Genomic DNA, 27,712 nt, shown 5'->3' with positions numbered 1-27,712 from the left:
ATTAACCTAAATTGGAGATCACATTATCATATATCACACACACACACACAGAATACTGAAATATTCCAACCAATATTGTTAATCATACTTGATTCATTTTGAACCAGATCCGTTGTTGGTTGCATGCTTAAACATAATTGTTGTCTTGCAGTCTTCATGAGTCGGCACAGTGCTCCCTCTAGTGGAAGACTTTGAGAAGACAATAACAACTGGGACAAAGCTGGAAGGCCCTACGAGAGGGCAGTAAGAAGAAGCAGGTTGAGGGACGATTTATAAAAAAAGAAAGAAAGAATAAAAGATTTTAAGGCTAAAGATACACAAAATGTATGTATTCTTAGCAGCCAGTAACTACATTAAACAAATGAACTGCCTGCAAGGAGCTAATTAACCTGAATTATACCATCAGGAGTTAATCAAAACAAATCTTGATGGAAACGGTCCCCTCCACCCTTCACACAATGAATAATGCATTTCCTATTTCAAATACCCCAAAGCCAAACTGATAGAGGTTTGTAAATTATAACCAGCACTCGTCAGTGACGATGACTACACCTTGGAGAACACTATAATCACAGTCATCTCCATTATCGCCGTTATCGGAGGCAATCACCGTCTTATTCTCCAGTTTGGTTTTTCATATCGAGGAGGTGGCTCTGTGCTTTGTCTAAAATAATGAACCTCCCCGTTTCCTCCGGCTAGCCAGACACTCATTTATCTCCACTAAATGATGTGAAACACTGTGGAGAATGAAGTAATTAGAGTGTGGGGATAATTAAAACCGTCCCATTTTGCCTCCTATTCCTCAATCTTGCCACCGTGTGACTGCAGGCGGTGGGTGAAATGAGGTAAGACGCAATCTTCGGCACTTTGGAGGCTTTCCAAAGAGCAGAGTGGGGGAAACAAAACCATGGCAAAAAAGGGCAACCCAAATTTAAAAGGATAAATAACATGTTTTTTTTTAAAGTTCCCAGGGAGTCTGTGGCAAGTTTCTCTCATTTATTTTAACAAGAGTTAGCATCCAAGTGCTCCAGGTCAGGGCCCACAGTCGACTGGAAAGCTATAGGGAGCGGAGCAGTTTGAGAGCCAACGGCAGCCTCCTACTGTTTATGTTAAGGAGCAGCAGGGTGTTCGTGAGGAGGAGGAGGGTAAACAAGGAGAGGAAGTCACAAGGAAACTAGGAGGACAGGAGAAGAGAAAGAGCGTTCAAACCAAAGATAATGAGACAGGATTATCAGAAAGGACAAAAAACACTGAGCTGTCACATCTGACAAAAGGACATGGTCACATTGTTGTACTCAATTATAGGGACAAAATATATGACAATAGATCAAGTAGCCAAGTAAAATGAAGGGTAGAGAGAAAGGAGGATGAAAAAATGAGGCCAAAACAGACAGCAGGTGGAAATTAGGAGAGATACAAGACATTAGGAGAGATACAAGACAGCACACGTTAAGACTGGAGCAGGAGGTGAGACACTGAAAGGTGAAGATCATCGCTTTCCAGAGCTTTGTTAATAAAATTGCACTACTCTGATGTACCGTTGTGCCCTGTACTGCCTTGCAGGGCTTTTATTTTTATTTTTTCTTCTATTTGTATGTGTAATAGCATCGGATGATAAACCAAGAAGCCCATGACAAAGCATTAAAAACCAAGGGACAACATATTACAGACATGGGTAAGCAATGTCCGAGTCTCAAGCCTTACTGTGTGTCCAAAAGAGACTAAATTATTTCACACGTATCATCATGAACAAACCTATTGGTTGATGAACAAAGACAATTGTACTCATTTTGTGCTGACTGATGACTTGACCGTTTTTACTGAATTTGCATATACAAATGTTGCGCTCGTTTAATGGTAATAAGATGCTACAAAGAGTTTCTTTCACTATAGAAAACAACATACAGCTAGTCTGACACCAGTGACATTGCATATTCTTTAACACATTAAAATGATTAAACTGCACACTTTCCAAAAAGGTTTTATATAAAGATGACATGCTGCATTTTGTGTTTCCAAGTGTTTCAACTTGTTAGAATAGATTTGAATTGATTTCTTCTTGCATGTAGAAACACTATGAGCTTGGAATAGCAAAATCCCTTTAAATGTTAATTAGAAGCTGTGCGGAGGTTCAAACTGTTGTAAAGTTTAACAAGTTTAGAACTGCTGGATGTTTTCCCCACATTAAGTGCACCAAATGAGACTTAAAAGCCTCCCGTCCTTATTCAGCCCATCCTGGCAACCCTATCTGTCGGTATTTCTCTCATCTTCGCATACTTTGCTTCAAACGAATAATGGCACATTGGAGTCACAGAACCACCACTGTCCAACCGGACTGGAGCCGGCTCTGACCTCCCCCATTAGTTCGCCCTCGAGACTGAAGCTCACTGACACATATCCGAGACAGAACACAGCGCTGTCCCTTCCCTCTCCTCTTTTGTCCATGTCTGGGATATCGACAGAGAGGTACGGAAAAAAAAAAAAAGAAGAAAATTGTTTCCGGTGGTTACTGGTTATCAGACATTGCCATGGTAATGGAAGTGACAACCGTATCCAAGGGAGACCGGCTGGCACTACGGCGCGTCCCAGCAATCACCGCGCCGACCCTGATCAGACCCGACATAATCTTAATTAGACAGTGATGCCGTTCACTCACTCTTTCGCTCACCTGTCTGTCCTCATCGCTGTGCTCCAGACCCCACACACACACACACACACACACACACACACACACACACACACACACACACACACACACACACACACACACACACACACACACACACACACACACACACACACACACACACACACACACACACACACACACACACACACACACACACACACACACATGTGCTAGGACTGACACACGAGCTATTCAGCACACCACAAAGTAGTCCTGCAATATGTTGTCAGCACTGTATGAAAACAAATCTGTTATTTATGTAAGAATAAGATAATGGTTACAGTATGTTGTAGGTGTCAACAGAAATAAAAAATGAACTGCATGACTTAATTATCAAGTTAAGTTTACTACAAAGCAACTTCAAGGCAGTTATGAGTGTGTGAACTATGGCTGTGTGCGCGTCAGACCACTTACACGCTTGTGTCAGATCTTTCAGTTCCATCTTTCAGTCTTTGTGTAAAAGGTCACAAGTATCACATAAGAAAAAGCCTGTGAACATCTTCCAGCTTTCTCGTTACATACACACACAAAAATCTGACACGAATGAAGAAATATTTAGGATAAGACCTGCCAAAGGGTTTTCATATGATCATAAACACATGGACTCTCAGTATTTGTTCAAACATACATCCAGAATGTGTTGAATAGTTGGTCAGTGACATCAGTGTTTTCATTTTTCTGTACGACAGATCTGAGACAAGAAACAGGGAGGAATTAACCACACTGCTGCTGTAGTCAGCAAGCTGAAGGATGGCAACACAATAATGCAGCTAATCAGCCACTTCGCACACACACACACACACACACACGCACGCACACACACACACACGCGCACACACACGTTGTGTGTAAAACTGTGTAAAACTACTATTAATCCCCTGCTCTGTTGCATGTATGTGCACGTTTGTCGTAGTGTGTATGCATATCAAAGTTGTGTCTTTGCACGCCATATTCTACCTTTTGTCCAGTCCCCATGCACGTTTTGTCTTCCTGATGATCTCCAGGACTCTGCAGGGTCCGCCGAGATCCTTCCACTAAGCTCTGATCTGGGCTCTCCACCGTCAACCCCGACACCTCATCCAGGATGTCCTCTACAGACAGAGACAAAGGGCAAATTGTACATAATACGCTGCGTGTATCCAAATAACAGGACCTTCTCCCTAATGCTCAGTTACAGACCCTTTTGTACAATTAACCTGTTCTAATGCATTTCATTTTCTACACTTCCTTTAATAGTGTTAAAGAGAAATCTGAGTGTTCGTGTATCCTTCTGGATATATGCACAATACACTTTTGTTATGAAAAACTACCCTGTAAGTCGGCATCCCTAAGCTGCAAAGATAATGACGGCAGTACAAACATCCCTATAACCCTTATTGTTTCTTGTTATGATACGACCGTGTCGTCTATTATTCTATCCACATCCGTGAGAAATTTAAATGTATTTCCTTTGAGTTGAAGGCCTCTTGTGCACACACCTCTTAAGCATGAGATCATCGATAACCTCCATCTGGCTGCTGAAGTGTTTTTATTCTCTGTCCGACCCTTTGCGTATGGCATATCCTACCCAATGACAGCTCTGCGCTGCTGACGGATTCATATTAATATTCATAGTGCTCCGAGTCCCTGTATAAACAATGCCAGTTTGTCAGCCCGTGCGCTGTGAGCCCCAATTTATAAAAGGAATACAAATGGTGCCCTTGCACGGATGAAAAGAGCAGGGCAGAGGAAAGCTGGCAGCTGCCTGCAGGTTGGTTATCAGACAGCATAATTAGCAGATCGCCCTATTCACCCTCTGCTTTAAAGAAAAAAAAAAAAAATCACCATCTGCATACTCCCTTTTGCACTACACAAAGTTGTGGGCTTAGAGGATTTACAATGGTATAAGGCAAGAGATAAGAATATAAACTTAAAAAGGAAATTCAATTTTAAATTCCAAAACCTAAAAGGGTAGTTTTATTTTGTTTCTTTCTAACATGCTGTCAAGCTACAGATATAATAGGCATTAGTTTGATCACCCTGATCTGATTTTAACAACAGAAACAGCTGTTATATAACAACATGAAGAGTTTGATAACACTGATGCCTGACGGCCCTCAACAAACTTAAGTTATTATTTGAAAATGAAAAAGAAGCCCCCATATTTGTCACTAGAGGACACTGTTGATGATTTATACATCATCTAATGAAAACTGCCTTTGTTCAAAACCCAAATAAGGAAAACAACTTAACCCATGCCTCCACACCGTATGTGGAACAGGAATCTTACCTTGGCTCTGGGAGAAGATGTCTGTGGCTGGGTCCTGCTCCCCATCGGAGCGCCGCGGTGGAAGGGAGCACAGCACGCGAGGGTCCAGCTGGGGCAGGGTGCTGACGCTCAAGGTCAGCGTTTGGTTTATAAACGCAGCCCTCATATCATCCATTTGGAGGGCAGATGCAGGTTTACCATTCAGCAGCAGAATCTCATCGCCTGCTTTCAAACCTGGTGGAGAATGAAAGGACACAATTAAGTGAGAAAATCAAGTTAAACAGGCTTTAATGTAAAAAAAAAAAAACAGCAACAGTAATTGCATCCTTTAAAGTAGAGAAATACATTGCAACATAAAAGGCTGACAGTGATAAAAGCGACACACAGTGAGTGAAAACAAACACAGCAGCTTTCCTGTGGGCCATCAATCCCAGAGTGCTAATGCGAACAAATGATCTACACAAGCAAAACTTTGGTGCCATACTTCTCAACGGCAGCTCTGGGGCTCACCAGACATGTTGGGACTCTAATGTCTTCCAATACATAAAGAATGCATCCCTCTATGCATATTCGCAAATGCTGATCTAACAAGACTGGATGGCTTTAAGGATGATGCAATGCCTGTCTATATCTGTCTTGTCATCATGTACATCATCTGTGTGGTACTATATACAAAAACAGATTCCACGGACTTCACTGCATCACAGCCTCAGTTTGAGGCTTTCTCTCTTGCCCCTCCCCTCAACCACCTGTGCCCGGCTCGGCTAATTGAGAATTAGCACTCAATCAGCCGACCAATTAGCAGACAACCTCCCCCAATAAACCTGATTGGTTGTGACAGCTGTTTAGTAGATCTGACAGCAGTCTCCCCTGCCCTCACTGCAGAATTAAGGAAGACAAAGGGTTTTCCTCCTGTTGACACAGTCACACTTCAGCACATGGTTGCTTGCTATCTTTTCTTAAGTCTCATTTTGTATCGTCTACTGTTATAGAAACAGCAGGCATTGGTGCTATGGCTTTCGTAACGCACTGAATGCTACAGACACATGCAGGCACACACACACAGTTACATATATAGACACACAAAGCACACATTTAGCCCTGAGATATGACCTAGTTGTCTGGGATGTGAAATGTCAGCTGTAGCAGAGTCTTTATTGGACAGAGAGATAACCCCTCTGGCCATATACTGCTGAGTGTATGTGTACTTGGCTGTGTGTGTTGCATGGATGTGTCTCTGTGTGCCTCTGTAGGGGGAGGGGGAGCAGAAATTATAGTGAGAGAGAGAGAGAGAGAGAGAGAGAGAGAAAAGACCCTTTGGGGCTCCTTGTCCGGAGATGGCCTGGTTTCTGCGTATACCCTGCAGAAATTGAAGCGGGATTTCGTTCACTCTCCATTCATTCTCCTCACTCCTCATAAAATGCACGCACGCACACACACAGGCTAATCCCAGCGTACACATGGACCTACTAATGTTGTGCCTGACATACTTTATTCTGTGATTCAGCAAAATATGGTGTAATCTTACAAAAAAGATGCATTGTGTTGTCTGGATGCCACAAGCTTTCTCTAGCTCTACTCGCCTTTAGAGGTGGAGAGTCAGTACAGCTGTATCCTCCGGCTGCTGGCAGCGCTGCCAAACTAGCAGCTTTCTAGATTGGTAATACACCGGAGGACACAATCTCACACTTGAGTAACCTTGGTCTCACCCTGGGGCCCAATAGTGGGGCATGTTATTTTCTATACATTAGTGCTGTATCTACAGAGCGGCCGTGTGTTTCTCAAACCCATTAGGTCTCTCTGGCTCAGTTCAAAAATGAGGACTAACGAATGGGGGTTGATCTCGAGACCCGGCTGTTCAAACAGCAGACAAAGGAATGCTGATTTTCTTCTTTGCTCTCAGGAAGGAGAAGAAAGCCACAGATGCATAGCTCCTATGCAATCTTTTTTATTTTTTATTTCATCGATCAAGATTTTGCCTTTTTCAGGATGAAAGCCAGTAATCGTCAGACTGACATATATGGAGTATAGGACAGGTGATTCAACTCTTTTTTCGACTTATTGATGCAAGTATACAGATGTTTTTCTACTTTTTGGTTGCTGGTTCATATCATGCAGCCATACTGACGTTGGAGGCCTTTCTTGGCTGTGAATGAACTCGCTTTGGACATTTCTAAGTTGATGTTGATTGCCTTGTCAATCCTGAAAAGGGCAAGACGTGCCAAAATTTTGATCCATATAATATAAAATAAAAAGACTGCATTAGAGTAATGCGTCTGCAGCTTTCCCCTCTTTCCTTTAACCGGCGAGCCAACACCTTTCTAGACAAGGTGTTCTTTTTCTTTACCTCTTCTCTACTCTGTCCAAAACCACCAGGCGTCTTAGATTTAGCTATGCTAGCTCAGTAGCTGACGCGATGCATTCACACAAAGCTGCACTGATAAGCTGTCATGTGGGATCAGGTGTTTCTCAGGTCAGGTGTTTGGGTGTTGAGTGTGCAATGACAATTCAAGAGAGAAATACGTACCCAGCTTTCACAAACCCTTTACTTAATCCCTGTTGTTACTGCACTCCGATCCAACTATGGTAACAGTAACAGTTTTTTTTTTTGTGTTGTTTGTTTTGTCTTCTTTGCCTCGATATAAACTCTCAGGACACTAAACATACCATACAATACAAACTTCGTTTGTTTATTAATTGAAAAGGAATACGTACCTTTAGCCGAGGCCAGGCCCTCTGCTTTCACTTCAGTAATATGGAGCTGCTGCGTCCCCTCCTCATCGATAACTGCCACAGAAAAACCTGTAGACAAAGATAGTAAGACAGAGAGAGAGAGATTCGGCCATTCATTCTTTTAGTCCTCTTTGAAGAAATCTCAGTTTGACAGTGTGCACTGCTGACTCATAACTACCAAGTGATTAGCTCCACTTAAGACAAAACACACTCATACTGGGTCACCCCCCTTTAGTCACTAACAGAGCATGACTCAAAGAAGTGTATTAAGAAATCAATTTGATACTGAATTCGACAGTGTGACAGAAAAGGGTTCAAAAAGGGGTATTGTCAGAGACAAGCATACCATATCCGATGGTGCAGGACTCTGCTTTGTCAAACCGGATCACCTTGGTAGCTTTGGGGCAAACCTCAATCTCTTTGTAGAGCTGCAAACACAAGGAAATTATATTTAATTGGCAAAAAAAATTGATGGATAGCAGTGTTGTTGGATGGAGAAGGTCAAGGTCATGTTATCGCTCTTAATAAAGCATGGGTAGATTCATGTATTATTCAGGCTCCTTAACAGAGCAATCTCAAGTGAAGGTTGTGGGGTCAAAATTCAAGTCAAGTCTGAGAAGTGAGTTGGTGCTCAGACAAGGGCTTGACCTCACAGCGGGGCGAGAGCATCGACACAGCTGTGTGTATGAAGCAACAGACAGGGACAGAAGTCTGCCGTGTGTGATTCGCCTCACTGTGGAGAAATAATAATGTAATATTATAGACTCAGGATGAAAGAGGGTGAAATGAGTCACTGATCAAAGCAGGGAGATAAAAGAGCGAGTTATACAATGACTTTACTTTGAGACAGAGCTCAGTGTATCACCTACAAAGCACTGTCGCAAAGAGAATTCCTTTTCGGGGTTTACAGCGGCTGAATAATAGAGGTGAGGTCTCTTTCAATGAGAGTGATTGTTTATATGAATAATGGTGCACATAATACACTCTGAATACTATTTTGCATAATTTATAGAGTATGTGATGGTGCTACTTTTGCATCCTGGGAATTTTGTATGCATTGTAAATCAAATCTGTCAACCAAGTCATAAAACATGCACAAGCTTGCACCCAGATCTGCCCGGAATGAAACAAAAATGAATTAGTAATAAGGTGAAAAACCCAAAATCCAAATAGGACATTGTGTCTCAGCTGAGACCGTAATACAAAAAACAAACTTTAATATCACGTACAGTGAAATAACAGGATTATTCCCTCCATTACATCACAAGGTATTATCACAGTGCTTCAGTGTGTGTTTCCTCACCAGATCAGAGATATCGTCTTCAAGTTCGGGAACATAAACGAGCATTTGGTTGTCGATCAACATCTTCAAACGCAGGTAGTGGCCGGAGGGGTCTAGTTTATGGGTCTGGAGGCAACAAGACAGGAGGGCAATGAAGAAAATTAAACCAATGTATTCAGAGACATAATTTCTCTAATTATTTGCGGGGTTTTTTCTCCCTGCGATTTGAAACCAAGCCTGTCTTCACATGTAACACATGGATAATACTTTAAACTCACCTATCAAAACACCATTGCCTTTACCATTACCACACTAAATAGCTCATGACATCCCCTGACAAAAGGACACGGGCATGCATCTATCCAATCATGTATATCATCCACATATATCTGCCTGCATGGAACACACAGGGGCCATGAATTAGATGCTCCAGTTCCTTGTGGCATGTTTATAGCATGCATGCACACAAACGCCCACACACACACACATGTCAATCAGCTTTACCCATGTGTTTCAACAGACCCGTAAGTGGAACGTATAAGTATCATTAGGCATCATTATTCCAGTGTGTCTCTGGCTGAGACCAATTAGGCAGAAGAGGAGATGGAGAACAAGGAAAATTGAAGAAAAGATCTGTGAAACTGTCAGTGGAAGTACACGGGTGACATATAAAGTGTTCACTTTTCTGCCTTCCTAGAAACACCAGAGACAGTCTCACATCTCAGCTATTCTCAGATTCGTTTTCAGAATTTAATTCAAGAAGACAAGATTTTTTTTTTTTAAGTTTACTTTCACATGTCAGCTGTCAACAGCTGAAAATGTAAAATGTGATTACGCAATCACAACTTTTGTAACATTATGTTTTCTAAACCGTCAACAGAGCTGTGTGCAATTTTATGAGACTCCTTCCTCAAGATTGCACGTGTTTGACAAACCTGTTGAAATGAATTATTTGCATGCCTAACAGCTGTTGACTGTTACCAGTTTTGCTACAGCATTTATGTGTGTCTTTATGTGTGTGTGTGCAGGCTGACGTGCAACAAAGCAAAGTGCAATGTGTAATTATCACTCTTAAATGCCATTAATTGAAGAGCGTGCACTTTTTGCACTGCTTTTTGCACCGCTATCAGCAATGACCCACCTTGCAGACGGTGCTCAGGACTTCCAGCGCCGTCTCACCGGGCTGTATGATGGCCAAGACAGGCTGATTGTTCGGCAGACACACCCAGGAGGGAGTCAGGTAATCAGGAACCCAAATGTCGCTGTCTACGTTTTGCTGAGGAAGTGTTTTCACAGAGCCCTCTCTCTCCTTCTGAAAATGCAACACATACACACACACACACACACACACACACAGTTTATGCGTCTTTGAGTAGCCTTTGTGCTCAGTGGAAACAGAAGGCACCCCATAATAAATTCAATGTTATCATGAAAACCTTTTAGTTCTAATTGAAATTCTGCTGAGTGAAGAATGAGAAAAAAACATATTTTATTATCCACAATTAGAAATTGCTAAAACCGTGTAGTAATCCTCCTAATTCATCATTATTCCCGCTCTTCACATAACAAACACAGATTTGCTTAGATTGATTTGAGTGATACGATGGACACTGGCGGTGGCCTGAAAGCAGCAGGAGATCTGATAACAGAATCTGATTCATTTGTGTTGATGAGAGCCTCCTGATAGAATTGTCTCACTGCGTGGGTATGTGTTACATATGTGTGCGCATTCTGTTCTAAGCAGAGTCTGTAACCTTTAAGCCCATCAGTCTGACCTCTGACAATCTGGCAGCCTCTCTCCTCTGTTTGTCTCATCTATTCGACCTCACACTGTCTGTCACTGATACCTTATCTCCTCCTATCAAGTAACAGATTCCACAAACTCGTTTATTCTTTCATTCCTCTATTGCAACCCCCCTCACACTAATCATTGCCTCTCCTTCTGGTGCCCCTTCCCCTCTATCTGCACATCGCTCCATCATCTCCCTCCTCCCCATCTTTCACTCACGCCATACAATCTGCTGACTGTTAACAACACGGGCCGGTGGTCCCTGTTTAAATGAACATTCTGCGTGTGTGTGTGTGGGTGAATCTATGTGTTGGCCAGAGTGAAAGTGAGACAGAGAAAGAAACAGAGGGAGCATGCTCGATGCAAAAGCACATTTTTGTATGCAACAACACACACGCTCATCTTCATACGCACAAACAAAATACAGACACACACACACAGTTATAAAGAAAAACACACACATTTTCTCAGACAGACAACAGACCGGGGGCCCAAACAAGTACCTCCCCCCAACTCCCTGATCTCCCCAGCCCTGCTCGACACCATCTGGCTCCCCTCCTGGCCCATGTAGGATGCCACTGCTGGAGGGCGGGGGTCCTAGGCGGCACACTAAACTATCTTTCTCTCTCACTCCCTTTTTCTGCCATCAGTGGGATTCTCTAGAATAAACAGATCAGATGTGAACATTTGTAATTACAGTAATCTTACTAGAGATTCTCATTTCTACTGATGCAGCATTTCCAGCACTATCTTAGAACCAACTGAAGCATGTTACTTCCTATGCATTTCTTCACTGTCATCCCATACCCTGCCAGCTGAAGCTGGGAGTGGGTGGAAGGAAATCAATCTCACATGGAGCCACTGGGGGCCTCCACAATCAGAGTGGGTGAGTGTTAGAGAGTTTTCTTCCATCTCCTGAGTTCACACAGAGTCCCACCCCCCTCCCCATCTCTGCTGCCTTCTACCAGTTCTCATAAAATATGGAGTTGGAATGCTTGTCCTTGCACAACCCATGGGTAATTGGACATTTTTCCTTCACAGTTCATCTAAATATATCATCCCTCACCCCTGTGATAAGGTCCTCCCGGAAACCTACATTCCTATGGTAGCCTTGGATAATCTATTTTTCTCTCTGAAGATATTATTGATTATTTGCAACTGTCTGTAAATTGTGGTCAATATGACAGACATACAAAAGCACAGATGGTGTGAAGCTGCCGGGTCCTTTGGTAGCAAATGTCTGCATAATTAGTTGAAACATCAGAAAGCTAATCATCAGAACATATCGGATCAAATTTGTCTCAGAGGGATTAGCAGACAGAAATATCCCCCCAGTCGAAGCCAATGATGCTGATAGAGTTGGAATTGCCCGGAGCAAATGACAAGAAGAAAACGGAAATCTGTCAACACGGACCTATAAATGGTGTTTAACATGCAAAAAGATGGTAGAGAAGAAGAAGAATGGCATAATTTCTGGCTATGACGCAGAGTGGTTAGTGGCAAGAAAAAGGAGAAAGCAGTAAACTAAAGTTAGTCCTGCAAAGTCTGGTGGAGCAAATCATTTGATGAGTGGTGCAGGAGGAGAAAGAGCTGTAGAAGGTGAAAAGGGTTGTTTATCCACCACAAATAAACTCAAGAATCATCTGATAACATTGAGAAATGATGAAATGCTGCAGCTTTTAAAGTTTTATAGTCTGCAAATTTCTCCTTTCACTCTCCAGCTAGGAGAGAAGTGGATGTCTGAAAACATTAAAGCAGGAGCATGAAAATGACCTCAAAGAAATGCTCATTGGTGCAGAAGGATGCAGGGATTTTGTGCCTCCCCCAGATAGTCTACAAATGAAGAGCAAGAGCACCAAAAGGATCTCAGTTAAGTGAACGGAGGTGGAAAATCCAGCGATGTTGCTAGCCTCAGGGTCTTAAAGAAGCCAGTTATCCATTAAACAAGTACAAAGATTCATCAGATGCCCTAGTGATTTTTATGTTGGCTTATGCGAGAGGCAAACAGCTACATTTGATCTGGTTCTCTGTAGTGAATGCCAAACGGAAGGAGGAACTTAGTGTTTAGCCTGAGGAAGATTATTACTGTATGGACAGAAACAGTCACCAAAATGGAAATGGTGACAAGTTGGGCCAACATTCATAAATAGGGCAGATATAAAACAGCACACATTTAAAATGTCAAACAGGACGCAATTCTGTTCTGGTCCTTCATATGAAGTTACATTTGAGTCATGTTGGAGCTTTTGTAAAGACGGCTGAGCTCTTACAGATTTCTCACTGGCAGAGTCTTCAAACATGCGCTCCAATGGCTTTTTCACTGGCTCCATCCCATCAACGAAGACCTGCAACCATACAGAGAACAGGACATTGCAACTGCACCTAAATATGTCACAAACATTGCAGTTAATACATCTACTAAAATACACTCTTCAGAAACTTTTATCCATCCTGCAAACCTGCACTATGTTTTTGTTTGTTGAGCATTTGTATTGCATATTAAAACCAACAGGTACATACAATGTTTTTGACTTGACATGGAGCATCCAAACTATTACCATCCAAACTATTACCATCATATAGTTTTACCACTTCAAATGCTAAAAACTAAAGTCAGTCACAAGCTTATAGTATGGATGTATGGTAACCTGGTTGATTGAAGGATGTCCCTTGGTCTTCCTCTTTGAGGTGGTGTCCAGTCCCCAGAGGGATGAGAACCGGCTACGACGTTTACTGAAGGTTCGAGGCATTGCCTGGTTCCGCCTCCTGATGCTGCTTTCCGTGCGGGCTGACACCTGTGACAGTGATTATTATAGAAAACATGAATCCAATGCAAAGGGTATATAAACATGAATTAAAGAGTTGTATGAGAGTCTATCCAAATTGTTATTTTAACATTGTTATTTTAATTCAATCCATTGACTTGATATATAAAATGGCCCATACTAAACACACTCAACCACTCATATCTCAGTGACCCACTACTCATTCAAAGAGAAACCGCTCTTGGCATTTCTGGGTTAATTCACACATGAACTGCTGGGCTATGAGTCTGACTGACTATGTGGTACACGAGTGCATACTTTGACGCACATGTATGTCATTTATGCACTGTACTTGTGTGGACGTGTGCTTATTGGTCTTCTCACCAGTCACTGCTCATGAGACACACACACTTCAAACGCAATAGGTCAAACTGTCTTGAAGACTCTTCTTATATAAGCAAGAGGCCTTTTTACTGCCTATTTTATTACAATGTCCCTGTTGGCGACGGATAATAACAAACCCCGATGAGTAAAAAGAATTACTGAAGAAAGTAACAAAAACATTAGAGATGTTCCTTTTGTGAAAGAGGAAAAACACTCAAGAGTTGAGAGAGAGGACAGCTATCTTTTGCTATAGGCAATATGAATTGATTCATTTTAATGTTTTTGTATTTCATTATTTAATTACCAAGTTCTGTCTTTATTCTGTTAATGTATTTCATTTTCATTTAGTTCATTAACATAGCAAAGTATATAGTGCCCATTTATAGCAGTATTTGACTAATGCAATTATGACATTTTAAATGTGGGAGAAAAAAAGGATTCGATAATGAACTTGGAGGGAAAGAAGACGGAGAAAAACAGTGACGGTGTGAGACATAGAGGAGGAAAGGATGAAGAAAATAAGGCGGATATGAAGAAGGAGAGACTAAATAGAGACAGAGACAAAAGAAGTGAGGGAGTAGGCAGTAAAAGGAGGGGGGGGGGGGTCAACAGAGCAGAGAGCGTTAAGCCTGTTTGTGGGAAAGTGCCTCAGGGATGGCAGCTTACTAACAGAGTTCGTATTGATCCACCAGTCACAAAAAAACACTATCAACCTCAGATGTGGTAAATGTGTGTGTGTGTGTGTATGTTTGGTGTATCCGATGGCCTGCTTGTATGAAACTGGCCTATAGAGATATAATTTGAACCTCTTTCTCTCCACTCTGCTCTTTGTTTGCTGGATGATAATTTGGCAGAGCACACAGCAGCATAACACACAACAGCTTATAGATCATTCCATCTATTGTGCAGTTCTATCCCGCACATTCTTTGAGCGCTCGAGGTGACAACCTGTGCACGGTTCATAGCTCTGGACAAATGAATGTGTGAGGTGAATACAGTGTGTGCAGATATATAAATGCAGGCGTGCATCTACAGTAGTTTCCTGTATACTGACAGGAAGCAAAATATCCAGGAAAGAACAATGACAGATAACTTTAGCCCATTTTGGGCTGCAACATTCGGGTAGTATTTTGGTACGGACTTTGGTCAATTTATTGTGAGAATCAGCTACACAAGATTGTTAGACTTTCCCAACAAGTCTACTGTGCTGCTACTGTGCAAAGCTAATATAGGGATGTTCACCATTTAGCCTTTTCCATTCTGCTTGCTCTTAATTAACCATAGTTAAGTTTGAGTGTGTTTTAACCTCAGGGTACATGTACTGTCTTTAGTTTGCAGATTTGTCAGGCAAGCAGAAATTCTTTCAGTGGGCGTATGTGACAAGATGCTCACTCTAAGAGCCACATAAACACACCCACTCTACAAGCTGCGCTGATATTGAAGGTCAGCGGTATGAACCTCTCACGCAATGCTTACTGGGAACACGTAGAGACATGTGGGACAGAATTTGAGTTTTGGATTAAGGAGCTTTGATTAGGTTTCAGAGTCAAATTACAACAAGTGAGGGAGACAGAATGAATAGTCACACATGAGTACTAAAAGAAAAACGTGTTCATAAATGTGAGTGGGTGCATGGACATTTTTCATACCAGTGCATGGAAGGAAGAGACAGAGAAGATGCCCAGTCGTCCCATGGCCAGCTTGGTGGGACGCGATGCAAAGCCCAGCAGGCGTTTGGGGTTGGGGGGTTCTCCGCCCTGCAGACTGGCCAGGTAGCACCGGCAGCGAAACAGATCCATGTGAAACCGCTCCAAGTTCTGCTCCCACAAGAAGATCTGACAGAGGGAAAGAGGAGTTGAAAGTGAAAGGGACGGCTTGTGATTATGCAAGATAAACAGACTTTGCTGATTGGATCCAGATTTATCCTTGGAGTTGCTCCCGATTTGGCCACGGATGGAATTTGTTAATAATAATAATAGAATATGCATAACATATCACCCTTTGTTAGATGGTTATTTGGTCATTGCAGGAGGAGTGAGATGTGGGAGTGCTGAAGCCCCTGTGGAGAGGTATTACTCACCAACACAACCCCCACCAGTCGCCGACCTGCTGTGCTATGTGAAATGTATCACAGGGTGGGCCGTGGGAGGTGGAACACAGGAACACACACACACTTGCAATGAAACACAATCTAGGCTTAATTTGCACTGGTTCCTACCTTCACCTATTAGTTCCAGGACTTAATACAACTGCTCTTTCTTTAAGTCTTTAATTCAACGCAGATCCCAGGCCTGTGTGTTTATGTAAACTCATTTTGTAGATTAACGTTGCTCCAAGATAATGATCTTGAAAGAAGTCAGACAATGATGGAATCAGCCACTCGGGTTAAGGCTTTTTCAGTCCTTTGATCCCACAATTTAGTTAATGTGCCTTTATAGTAGGCAATCAAAGTGCAAGTGGGTTCTCAGAAATGGGACATGTTCTGCATGGTTGAGATTGACTACTTCCTGGTGCTTTTTTTATGTAATATTGTTTTCTTTTATTGACTATCAACCATGTGCCACACACACACATACAAAGACACAGAGGCTTGCTCGCACAAGGAGCCCTATTGTTTGAGTGCACATTCTTAAGCTCTCCTGCAATGTTTACATGCAATGCTGCTTTAACATTCATCAGCAACTCCAGACTTGCATGGAGTTCGAATAAAGCTACACGCGATGTTCCACTGAGAGTAAAGAAAATCTGATCCTAAAAGAGCTTTGAAATTCCAGCTGTGACTCGTTTCAAAACAGCTGTTAAATATGGAAGTATTAGCAAGAGACTGCAGGCTCACCTGCGGACTAATAGCATGCATTGCATGTGTTTCAACACGTGTTATGAATATTCTGCATTCTGATGTACACCGGTCGGAATATTTGTCGGAATATTTGTCGGAACATTTGTCATAACACATCTGTCGTTGCAAGTACTCCTTAAGAACATTTTGTCTGGATGGCGGCGTGCAGTAGAGGTGATTTAGTGCTGCGATGTCCGTGTGTGAGAGCATCAGTGCAGTTTGAAGGAACAAAGATGTGCATCTGTGAAGCGCCGTAGGTGTTTTCACTCAACTCAACTGGAGGTTAAAGGAATTCAGTTGGGTGCTCAACACATGAGATCGCAAACCTGGTTCACATCAGCATCACATGGACATAAAGTATGAAAATATGTGAAGGCTATTTCACACTGATAATGATTCCTCTGTTTTTGACCATGCCTGTTATTACTGTATGAAAACGGGCTTTAATCTATTTGAGTACTTTCAGAGTTCCTGACTCCCCTTTGCCTCCTTCCGTCCCTGCTCCACACCTGCTCAAGAATGGTCTTCCTCTTCTTGGCGTCAGTGACGGTCGACAGCTGCATGTCTCCCATCTTCTTCATCTTTTCGTCCATGTCGATCTTCTGCTCCAGTTTACGGATCTCGGTTCGCAGCAGTCGCACTGTATCGTCCCTGTGGTGCTGCCGAGCCAGAGAAGCGGCGCACGCGGAGTGGATCGCCGTGATCCAGTTCTCCAGTTCTGTCTGGCCTGACGTCTGACAGGAGAGGAATAAGGGACAAATTACAGGTGACATCTCGGAAGAAGAAGAATTTTTTTTAAAAATCAAGAAGTTGACAGCTAAAAGAATACGAGCACGAGTCCCATTATTAGCCTCTGGCAGAAGGTGGTCACAATTATCTCATCATCATCGTATTACTTATCTTCCCATTCATTGATTGAACGTCACTGTGGACAGCTGCCATGCATATAAATAGACACATTTTAATATTACACAATGGTCACTGTGGTGGATCACTGTCACAGTATGACAGTGTGGCCTTTAAACATGTCAGACATAAAAGAAACACATGGACACTGCACACTGTACTGGCTTATCTCCCACACATGGCTAAATGTCATGTACTTGTGTGCCACACAAACACACACACACACACACACACACACACACACACACAAACACACCCGAGGAGAAATTAGATCTCTTCTTACTCCCATCAATCTCTGTCTCTCTTGGTGATCTGTCACTTCATGTAGTCCCAAAAAATAATGAAATAACTGAAAAAAGTGTGGGCCCAATGCAGCTGTTGTTTCAGCCTGAACTGTATGTTTGAGTATAATACTTTACTTCTCCCTTTGTTTTTCCAAGAAGACGCACTGTAACATGATAATGGATCATTTAAATAACAGTGTCTCTGTTACCTGGAACAGGAAAGCGTCTCCCACTGAGTTGCTGAGGCAGAAGACAAAGTCTTTCTTGGGGTGTTCAGGGACGGCCTGGACAATGCTGTTCTCCACCCACAATGCGTGTTTGGGAACGCTGTTATGGTCGATCCCAGAACGACCATCTGACTCGTACAGGAAAAGAGTGCAGCCTGGAAGAACACATTAAAAAAAAAAAGCCGGAGAGAAAAAAGAAAGTCAGAAAATGCTCTTACTGATGTTCTCTTACGATCTAATGTGTGAAAAATACCTCATAAACTAAAAAAGAATACTAATACTAATAATGTATTTGATCCTCAAGCAAAATAATTATTTTAATAATAAAGATCATGAGCTCGTACAACATGAGGTCAGGATGAATACTATGAGACAGTCGGATTCATTTATTGTTAGTGGGGTGGATATGAGGACAGGAGGCAGGCAGAGATGCCGCTACAGATGCTGTATCTTGTGAATTTCAAAAGGACGAGATTGGATTCGACACGGATGCCGCCGTAAAATTAAATTGCGATGAGGCCGAGGGGAGGAAACGTAAGGCCACACAGAAGAGAGTGAGAGAGGACAGTGGAGGTGACAACCAAGGGCATGGGCTGTGTAAAGACTGATGTGATTACAGTCTAACAGGAGAAAGAGGGAGAGAGATTAAACAGGTTCAGGATAAGATGTTTATCTGAATGGGACATTAGGGCTGCACGACTTTGTGTAAAATCTAACACCGGTAAAAATCCAAAGAAATTTTTGACATAAAAGTAGGAGGGTCTATGCTCACCTTTCAGAGAGACCCAGTAGTGTTTCCACTTGCGCCTCGTTGCAGGTTCCACCTTCTTGCTTTTCTTATGAACCAAGAAGTTCTTCACAGCCAGAGCTCCTGCTTTCCTGACTATGCCTTGTGCACAGCCAATCAGAGTGTCCGATGGATACGCACTACTGAGTGTGGAGCTGCTCTGCTCGTCACTCACGGCGGAGCCAGCCTCCTCCGTGCAGTCCCGACCCTGATGCGTCTGACGAGAGAGAGTGATGGGAAAATGTAAATAATAACGAACACGTTGGATCCATTATCAATACCTGTATTTAAAAAAAGAACCAAGACACACATATAAAAGTAACCAACCCAGGCTTGATTGTCCAGCTCCTTCCGGAAATTCTCATACACTCCTCCCCTGCCTCCCTCGCCGGCTCGCCCTTCCCCTCCTCCGGCACTGCTGCTCCCGCTGTCGCTCCCGTTGAAAACGCTGCTCTCAGCAGCCGAGTAAACTGAGAAAGAGGCCGACATGGCCTTACAGCGCCGTGACACCAGCTCTCCGTCCATGTCTATCTCTGTGGTGACGCCATCGATGCCACTATCGCCATACTCACTTCCCTCGCCCAAAACACCCGAGATATCCTATGAGACAGAGAAACTAATGTTACATAAACTAAATGAATGTTATACAGTTATTAATACATTACATAGCCAAAATACACACTCACAAACACAAACCAGCTTAGGCTACACAAGGTTTCTGGGTTTGCCTTTGTGTTTGTGCCTTCCTGAATCAGAATGTGTTTGTGCACAAACTATATTTATGGATTTCTGCTCAAAGAAAGCCTTTCACTTTGAGCAAGAGTTTCTCTGTGCTTTCACACTTTTCTTTCACCAAACTGAGTCTCCCTGTTTTTCTCTTTGTTTTGCTGTGTTGTCGGTCTATTTATATCCGGTCTAACAACCCCCTAAGCCTGGCTGGATGAATTTATAATAAGCACTTAGTGTGCTCTGCTATCCAAGGGTGCTTGGGGGTTCTGGGAATGAGTTGAAAGAAAAGCCTGGTTCGCTATTGTAGTGATCCTTCTTATTTGGCAATTTTTTTAAATCAATGACACATGGAAATTACATTCTGTACTCTACAGATGCAGTTTTGTTTTGTCCACTGAATCTCTTATTAATTGGCTTCTTGTTGCTGCATAACAGTGACTTTGCTTCCTCTTTTATCCTCTGGGTGAATCTGCTTTTTTAACATCGTATAAAAGCTTCTAAATGATGATCAAAATATCTTTGCGTGCATATTTATACGTGTTATGATAGTGTGTGTGGTTAGTGAACGGGGCATGACAGATATTACGCTTTAATGCTTTAATTTCTGGAGGGGGAATGGAAACCAGGAAACCAGGCCAGTGTTGAACAAGTAGCCCCACAGCAACTTTCTATCTGACTCCTTGTAATCCCTTTCCCTGCTACACAAATATACACAGTATACTTGGATGTATATCCATGCACACACACACACAACTGCACATCATGACTACACACAGGAAACGTCTCATTCTGCATTTAGGGGTCTGTATTTCAGAAGAGAGAAAGAAGAGACAGGATACCACAGAAAAGTACAGAAAGAAGACTTAACCCGATTAATGTTTTGCCTGCTTTGCATATGTATTCACATATTCATAACATATAATCTAACCTGAGTAGTTTGTGCACGGCGTCCCTGGAAAGCAGGGCATGGTGCAGCAGGGATTCCGAGCCCTGCCAAGCCCTCTGACAGGCAGTGGGAGCGTCGGCAGGGGAGCGTGAATGCTCCATACCCGCCACCATCCTCCTCGGCAGGAGACATCAACCCCTCCTCCCCTTCTCCATCGCATCGGGCTTCTCTCCGGTTTTTAGCGTAGCGGCTCCTCTGCCCCCTGAGGCCAGGACTCTGCTGGCTGCACAGATGGTCCAGAGACGATGCCCTTTCAGCTGAGCCTGGAATATACACAGGTGGTTATTGCAGGGCAGTGTGTGTGTGTGTGTGTGTGTGTGTGAGAGCCAGGTGAGGTCAATGTATTCTGATTACTATCAGTCACTTTCAGATTACTCTGCCACATTTGATGTATGAATTAACCTTTTCCATTCGTGTCTGTGTCCTTCTGTGAATCTGCATGATTTTTGTGAGTGAGCTCGAGCATGTGAGTGTGCGTGTGCAGCAAGCCCATCCATTATTCTCAGCGCTTAGACCTTCAGTAGTTAAGTTACCAGCTACTGGGTAATGTAGCCCTGATCTCCATGAGCTTCTGCCCAGCACCAGCCAAGCTAACAACCCTGTGATCGACTGAACTACTGCAACTGATAGAGGGCAGTTACCCCTCAATCAGTTGATTTTTTCAAATCACTTTCCGCTACTCAGTGAGTCTCTTGGTGCAATTTTTCCCACCTTCCTCCCCCTCATCACCTGTACAACGAATCAAATCAAGCTAACACCACTGCACACACGCACAGATAAACGTATATATTGACCTTTTTCTCAGTCATCAGAAATCATTCTTTTGAAAAGTATATTCTGAGTAAAAACTTCAATATCTACTGTATCCATTCAAGACAAGAAATGTTATTAGCATTGACAATGACGATGGTAGTCTTTGTACCTATGAAAGGTATGCCTCCGAATGACTCCATGAAAACACCGGACATGTATTCTCTAAGATAATAGACTGCATTCATGTGAGTGGGTGTTTACCATCCTCACCTGCATTGCCTCTGGGGCATGTGAACTGCTCCTCCTCCTCCTCTTCTCCTCCATCTATCATCTCCTCAGTGCTGGTCAGATGCTCCTGGCTCAGGTCCGACAGAGAGAACTCCAGGCTGTCCTCTCTCCACATGTCCGCTGACTTGGACCTCTTCTTCTTAAAACTCCCTCCCTCCCGTGGACCCTCAGTCATTCGCTGGAGGTACCGCTCCTCGCCAACAACGTCTCCCACCTCGTCCCCCTCCCCCATGGAGTCCTCTCCCCCAGCTTGAGCAACAGTGTCCGCCTCTGAGGTTTCAGGAGTCGGTGTGGCCAACGGGTCGTCATCTTGTTGATAGGACTCCGGCCTCATTGTCATAGCAACGCGCTGTGTCCAGTGAGGGTTGATGCCAAACTCTCCGAATGCGTCTGTGCCGTTAAACGGTTCCAGTCCGTTCTCTGCCAAGGACTGTGGGATGCTCGGGGTGCTAGAGGAGCGAGTTGAGGCATCAGAGTTTCTGTGTTCCTGTTTCACGGAAGAAGAGAGGCGGGAACGTCGGGTGACCGGTTGCTTGCTGGAGATGCGGAGTGACCGGGACGTGTGCTTTCGGGAGAGATGTCCCGCCACATCGCCGTAGAAACCACTGTCCCCATTTTGACTTTCTACATTTCCCATGATTCAACTGTAGATTAAGGATGAAACACATTCTTTAAGCTTGTATATATATATATATATATATATGTGGATATTTGTTTGAAATCATTGAGAGATATGTACTCTGCTTTTAAATCATTACCAAATTGTAGGCTTTGTCCTCTAATGGCATTGGCACGTTTACTCTCTCACATTTACAGCAGAAAAGCAGGTCAAGCTCTGTGCTGGATGAGTGAGTAACATTTGATGACCCACTAACTAATGGTGGTACGTCAGAGGCATCGAGGATCTCTTTGTATGTCTTGTTGAGTTCAGCTGTCACGCAGATCAAGGCATCCACAATTGAGGGGGAGGTTCCCTTGCCAGTTTTGGGCTACGTAAACTGACCTTAATATTTGGTAATTTGCTCAACACGACGCACTCCGATGGGGTCGCACAGGGACAACAGAGTTAATTAAAAATTGATTTAGAGCATAGGCACAGCTAACATTTCACAGAGGCTTCCTGCGGGTTTTCTGCTGTTGTCCCATTCAGTTGTTTCAGTGACTACAAAGACATCTAACATTTGAAATGCCAAAACTTTGCAGTGCACTGCAGCAGCATGGCTCGGTTGATACAAGGATGGATCGCCTGATACTTTCTGCGGCACTTCTCCCCTTCAGTGGTGTTGAAATTATTCATTAGCCATATTCCCTAAACAGTTGAATATGTTTTTAACTGCTGATCACAAAGTTATCCCAGCATCCTGCATCGCCTCTTGCTCTCTGTTATATAAGCTCATGAAGCTGCTGAGTCAAATGCTGTCAGATCAGTCGGTCCTCTGTGAGTCACACATCATCAAATCCACACCATCAGGTTCTCAGTGTGGGCTCAAACTGCAGAGAGCAACTGACAAAATTTCGTCTAACAAGTATAAAATCCGTTTTTAACAAATCATTTAATCTTGTGTTGAGAATCAAAACATCTAAGAATCTTTCTTTTCTGTTAAGTTAGTAAAAATAAAGTAGCAGCGTTGAAGCATTCAAATAAAGTGGATTTTACAGTTCTGTACAAAATCAAATTACAGTTGCTGAGCTTTTTTGCAGTTAGAGACCAAGGTGTACAAACTGTGGTTACCTGTGGTTGAGCAGCCGCATCATCAATTGCTCCACATCAGCGCGGTGTCGCCTCTCACCGACCGCATGATCCTCCACACTTCCTCAAACGGCGGTGTCAGATTGCCCTGAGAGGAACAAGAAGGGAGAGAAGTGTTTCAGTGGAGCTCTCACAACTTCAAAGTGACCCGATGTGTCAAACGCACACAGAGGAGGAGGAGGAGGAGGAGGAAGACGAGGAGGGGAAGGTGGTTCTAAAAACTACTGCAGAGCATCTGCCAGGTACGACACATAGAGCGGGTGAAGCAAAGTTGAAAGGAAAGCTGTGAAGCACACTAGAGAGGAGGTGATAAGAGACATCATGCAGGATGAAAGAGAATAAGGGACACTGTGGTCAGTAAGCCTGGAGTTAAGATAATGCAGTGAGGCAAGTAAGATAAAGAAACACACGTTTAAATACACACATATACAAACTCACAGATCATCAGAAACAACTGCAATTTCTTTGAACTGCACCCTGAAACTCATTGCCAACCTGAAAGCAGACGGGCATGTACAGGCATGTGCACAAATTATTTTGGGATAACACCCCTTGTTTCCCTGCAGACAAAGAGATGTGCATGCATGCACACGCACACACACACACACACACACGGACATTGTGGGTAAAATGACAGAACATGAAAGCAGCTATGCAGAATGATTTTCTGCTTAAGACTCAATTAAATGATCCTTTCCAACACGACCTAATTTTCCCTAATAACAGCCCTGAGCTGCTTAGAGTAGACCATGATTTCCATAATGTGCTATGTATAGTGTGAAGGTATGCAAGTGCACTCATTGTGTGTCGTTTTGCACATATTTTCAGTTCAGAAAAAGATTCTGAAAATGTAGTTTATATGTAGAACGAGGCAGATATGACTGATGGCCAGGAGGCTGACTGCTCATCTCATTGCTGCAAACACTATTGTCAGATTTGTTTGTGTTCTGATCAGCGTACAAGCAGGAAAATAATGGAGTAATCATTTCACTGTCCTGCAAAAAAAAAAAATGAGAGAGAGAAATACAGCTTTTATCAATTGCAAAGCAGATGTCAATCAGGGTGTGTTTACATCCTTCACATCTGGTGAGTAATTTTAAAAGGCCAATAAAGCATTTGTTCCCTAAAGTCCACAGTGCCGGTCTGTGTTTACTACTTCCTGTTATTTTCACTAAATTCTGCCTACAGCTGCTGCTTTTAACATTGTTAATAATAAGATACGTACTGTCACTTTGTTTATTCTCTCGGGAAGAAATACAATAAATTGACCGTGTTACAGTTCTGGGAAAAGACACAGAAATGAGAGTTCAGAAAAGGAGAAGTGAAAAGGACAATAAGAGATGTGAAAGCCATTGCTGAGCACGTACATAGAACACATACACAGTGTTTTGTTCCTACTGGTCAACCTGCACCATGCCAGCATGTGTGTTCATGTATTCAAACTTAACTGCAGCACATTTCTCCTCAGCTGTGGGAAGCAGTTACATAAGCTTAACTTGACCCTGATGCTTCTCCTCCTCTTCCTCTCCCTCCACCCTTTATTTCTCAGCCCTCCTCCATCCCATCCGGCCTGATGAGACTTATCCCAACCCACATGCTGGCCACCTACCCCCCCAAAACAAACAGAAAACACACAAAGTACAATGCACACACAATGCATGACAGGTGCTGGATATTTATTTTGGAGCTATAGTTCTACTTTCCTTTTGAATCTGGCATCAGTGTAATGTTTTGACAATAAATGTAAACACAGGACTTGATATCTAAAATGTTTTATAGCTAGATGGCACATATAGTGGGTGAATGGAAAGCAATATAACTCACTCGTAAAAAAATGTAAAAAAAATACTGTTGCCAAGCCACATCGTTCATCTATACGTCTATCTGTCTGTGTCTGAGTTCAGTGTGAAAAAACACACACACACACACACACACTCAGGCCGAACAAACAAAACAATCCTGTCTGACACAACACATGGGAAATCAAAAACGCTGCCTTTCCTCTGGCGGTGTACAGTCTAAAATGTTTAGTCTCTCAGTTTCTCCTCCTTCCCCGTGCCCTGCAGCAAAGCACGGAAGAGGGAGAGGGGTAACAAGGAGAGCAAGGGGCTCTCTGCTAAACCCACGTAGAGCTGAGAGGTGAGGCAAGGCTGCAGGCGAAACGCACGATGAGGGAGGGTGGTGATGTCGGTGCAGACACAGAATGGGAAAAAAAGAAAAACACATATTGGGAGTCCTGTGCTATGAATAGAAGTTTGATATGGAAAACTGTGAAAACAGGGGAAGGTAGAAATAAAGAACGAGAGAGAGGGAGAGATAGATAGAGGCAAATTTGGGGGGGTCCTATTGTTGCCGAGGTTTAAGTGGATAAGTAGACATGTGCTCTGGCTGCCTCTCTTCGGGCTTAATTGAGGGAGCCGAGACAAAAGGGGAAACATAATTATTCGCTCTCTTTCTCTCAGTCTCTCGCTCTCATTCTCGCAGTATATTAACACGCTGAGAGAGCGTATTAATACAATGGCCTGCGTAACAGCAGCCAAAGCGTTACCAGGCGGACATGCCCAATAACAGACGAGCACACACACACACACACTGAGAGGGGACAAAGAACAATCTTTATTTAAAATAAAATTCCATACTGGTTAAATGTCTCACTAAAAACACAACTCTGAAAAAATCAAGTCCATTTGCTGCATTTTAAATTCTGTATTTGATTTTTATTTGCTGCATATTTCACAACATCTACACATCACAATAGCACATCTGCTGTTTTCCAGCTGAGCATCTTACTGGGGCTGAATGTGCCGCTTAACTACGCCGTCAAGTACAACTCTGTACTGGAGCTGTCAAACTCCTATTGCCACACATTGCCACAGTTGTGTTGGAAAGATGCTCAACACCTATGTGCTCTCACGTCCATCCCCTAACACACGAACACACACACACACACACACATACACAAGCAGGGAGTTTCTTGCAGCATACAATAGAGTAAAATAGTACAAAGGCAGACATGCTTCCAGTCACACACACCTGCACAATCCCAAGATAAATTCCGAGCAGGTTTTCCGACTCACACACATGCTCACACTCTTTGAAAAAATACCAAAGGCCTGTCAGAACAGCCATGGAGCAGGCACACCCTACTCCCCCCCCCCCCCCCCCCCCCCCCCCCCCCCGCCAATCTTTTCATCTCTGCACCTGTCTCACAGCTCCACCCTACATGACACACAGCTCAGCTCTCCAGTTTCACACCCCACATGACGTGGATGTGCGCTACTGTACTGCGATTGAAGCCAAACAAAACCTGTCTCATTGCTTTTATAAGCCTGTCTTTGTCTAGACCACATGGAGTGGGCTGCTGAAATCAGACTTCAAATTATGAAATCGACGAGCACATGAATTACATCCCCAAAGTATAACAATCCATCATAAATGAACTTGCTTTTACAATATACTTATAATTCTACTTCTACTGATTTAAAACTTGTGGTCTTGAATTCTGCACAAGAGCACAGTAAACATGGTGGCTGAAATATGTGTAACTCTATAGACAACCCAATAAATGATTCAAAGTCATTAGTCCAACCCTAAAAGAGACATTAAAGGCAGCAACAGTAGTCTGGACACTTCTGTAACCAGAGAAGCTCTGATATTCCCTCACCTTTCTCTGCACCCTCGAACCACGACCACCCCACCCCTCCATCAAACATTAAAACACATGATGTTTTGTGATGGACTCACCCTTCCCTTTGGCCTTTTTCCCGCACCTTTTACATTCCTCAAATGGTTACCGTACCCCCCACCTCAGGGCAGGGACTTTATGCCCCGCTGAGGTTAATGCTGTCTCTGGGGGGTAAACAAAGGAATTTCCCTGATGGAGCAGACGTCAATCCAAGCAAGTCAAGATAGAACACCATGGGAATCTGGGAGACATTTTTATCGGAGCCCCTCCATACTCCCCGATTTTGCATACACACCTGCACACCCCTGCAGAAATACACCTGCATGCATGCATGCATGTACATCCGGCTTCCTTGTTGTTGTTTACGCTGAGTAAACCTGCTTTGAAAGATAACAAACGCACCGTGAATAACACGTGATTCAGGACTGGGTGCAGGCTCAGTGGTCCAAACAAATAAGGATCGGGGACGTGTTTGTGAGTGACTGTCGGTATGTGCACACCGCTGTGTGCATTGTTCATATTTGAAGAGGAACTATATCTATCCAACGGCAAGATAACGGTCAGATATGCTCTGAAATTATCCTATTGTAGAGATGGGAGCGCACACTCCGCTGCACTCCCACAGTCC

The 27,712-nt window shown here is 43.2% G+C and overlaps 1 protein-coding gene across 1 annotated transcript in view; it reads right to left on the bottom strand.

The window, feature by feature from the left end:
• The window catches only part of tiam1a (TIAM Rac1 associated GEF 1a), a 51,121-nt gene that overhangs the window by 12,498 nt on the left and 10,911 nt on the right, over positions 1–27,712 (bottom strand). Inside the window, exons 2-17 of the mRNA XM_076102328.1 lie at positions 23,382–23,487; positions 21,632–22,293; positions 20,591–20,871; positions 19,261–19,533; positions 18,919–19,150; positions 18,129–18,301; positions 17,239–17,463; positions 15,540–15,725; positions 13,390–13,536; positions 13,012–13,086; positions 10,094–10,264; positions 8,974–9,078; positions 8,017–8,098; positions 7,653–7,739; positions 4,959–5,171; positions 3,647–3,780 (exon numbers count right to left, since the gene is read on the bottom strand). Of these exons, the coding sequence (XP_075958443.1) occupies positions 3,647–3,780; positions 4,959–5,171; positions 7,653–7,739; positions 8,017–8,098; positions 8,974–9,078; positions 10,094–10,264; positions 13,012–13,086; positions 13,390–13,536; positions 15,540–15,725; positions 17,239–17,463; positions 18,129–18,301; positions 18,919–19,150; positions 19,261–19,533; positions 20,591–20,871; positions 21,632–22,286 (3,039 nt within the window). The 5' untranslated portion in view covers positions 22,287–22,293; positions 23,382–23,487. The remainder of the gene's footprint in view (positions 1–3,646; positions 3,781–4,958; positions 5,172–7,652; positions 7,740–8,016; positions 8,099–8,973; positions 9,079–10,093; positions 10,265–13,011; positions 13,087–13,389; positions 13,537–15,539; positions 15,726–17,238; positions 17,464–18,128; positions 18,302–18,918; positions 19,151–19,260; positions 19,534–20,590; positions 20,872–21,631; positions 22,294–23,381; positions 23,488–27,712) is intronic.

The sequence above is a fragment of the Anarhichas minor genome, unplaced genomic scaffold, assembly GCF_050575085.1.
Source record: "Anarhichas minor isolate MPS153535 unplaced genomic scaffold, ASM5057508v1 ptg000027l, whole genome shotgun sequence".
Taxonomy (NCBI): domain Eukaryota; kingdom Metazoa; phylum Chordata; class Actinopteri; order Perciformes; family Anarhichadidae; genus Anarhichas; species Anarhichas minor.
This window is presented reverse-complemented; position numbering and strand designations above follow the sequence as displayed.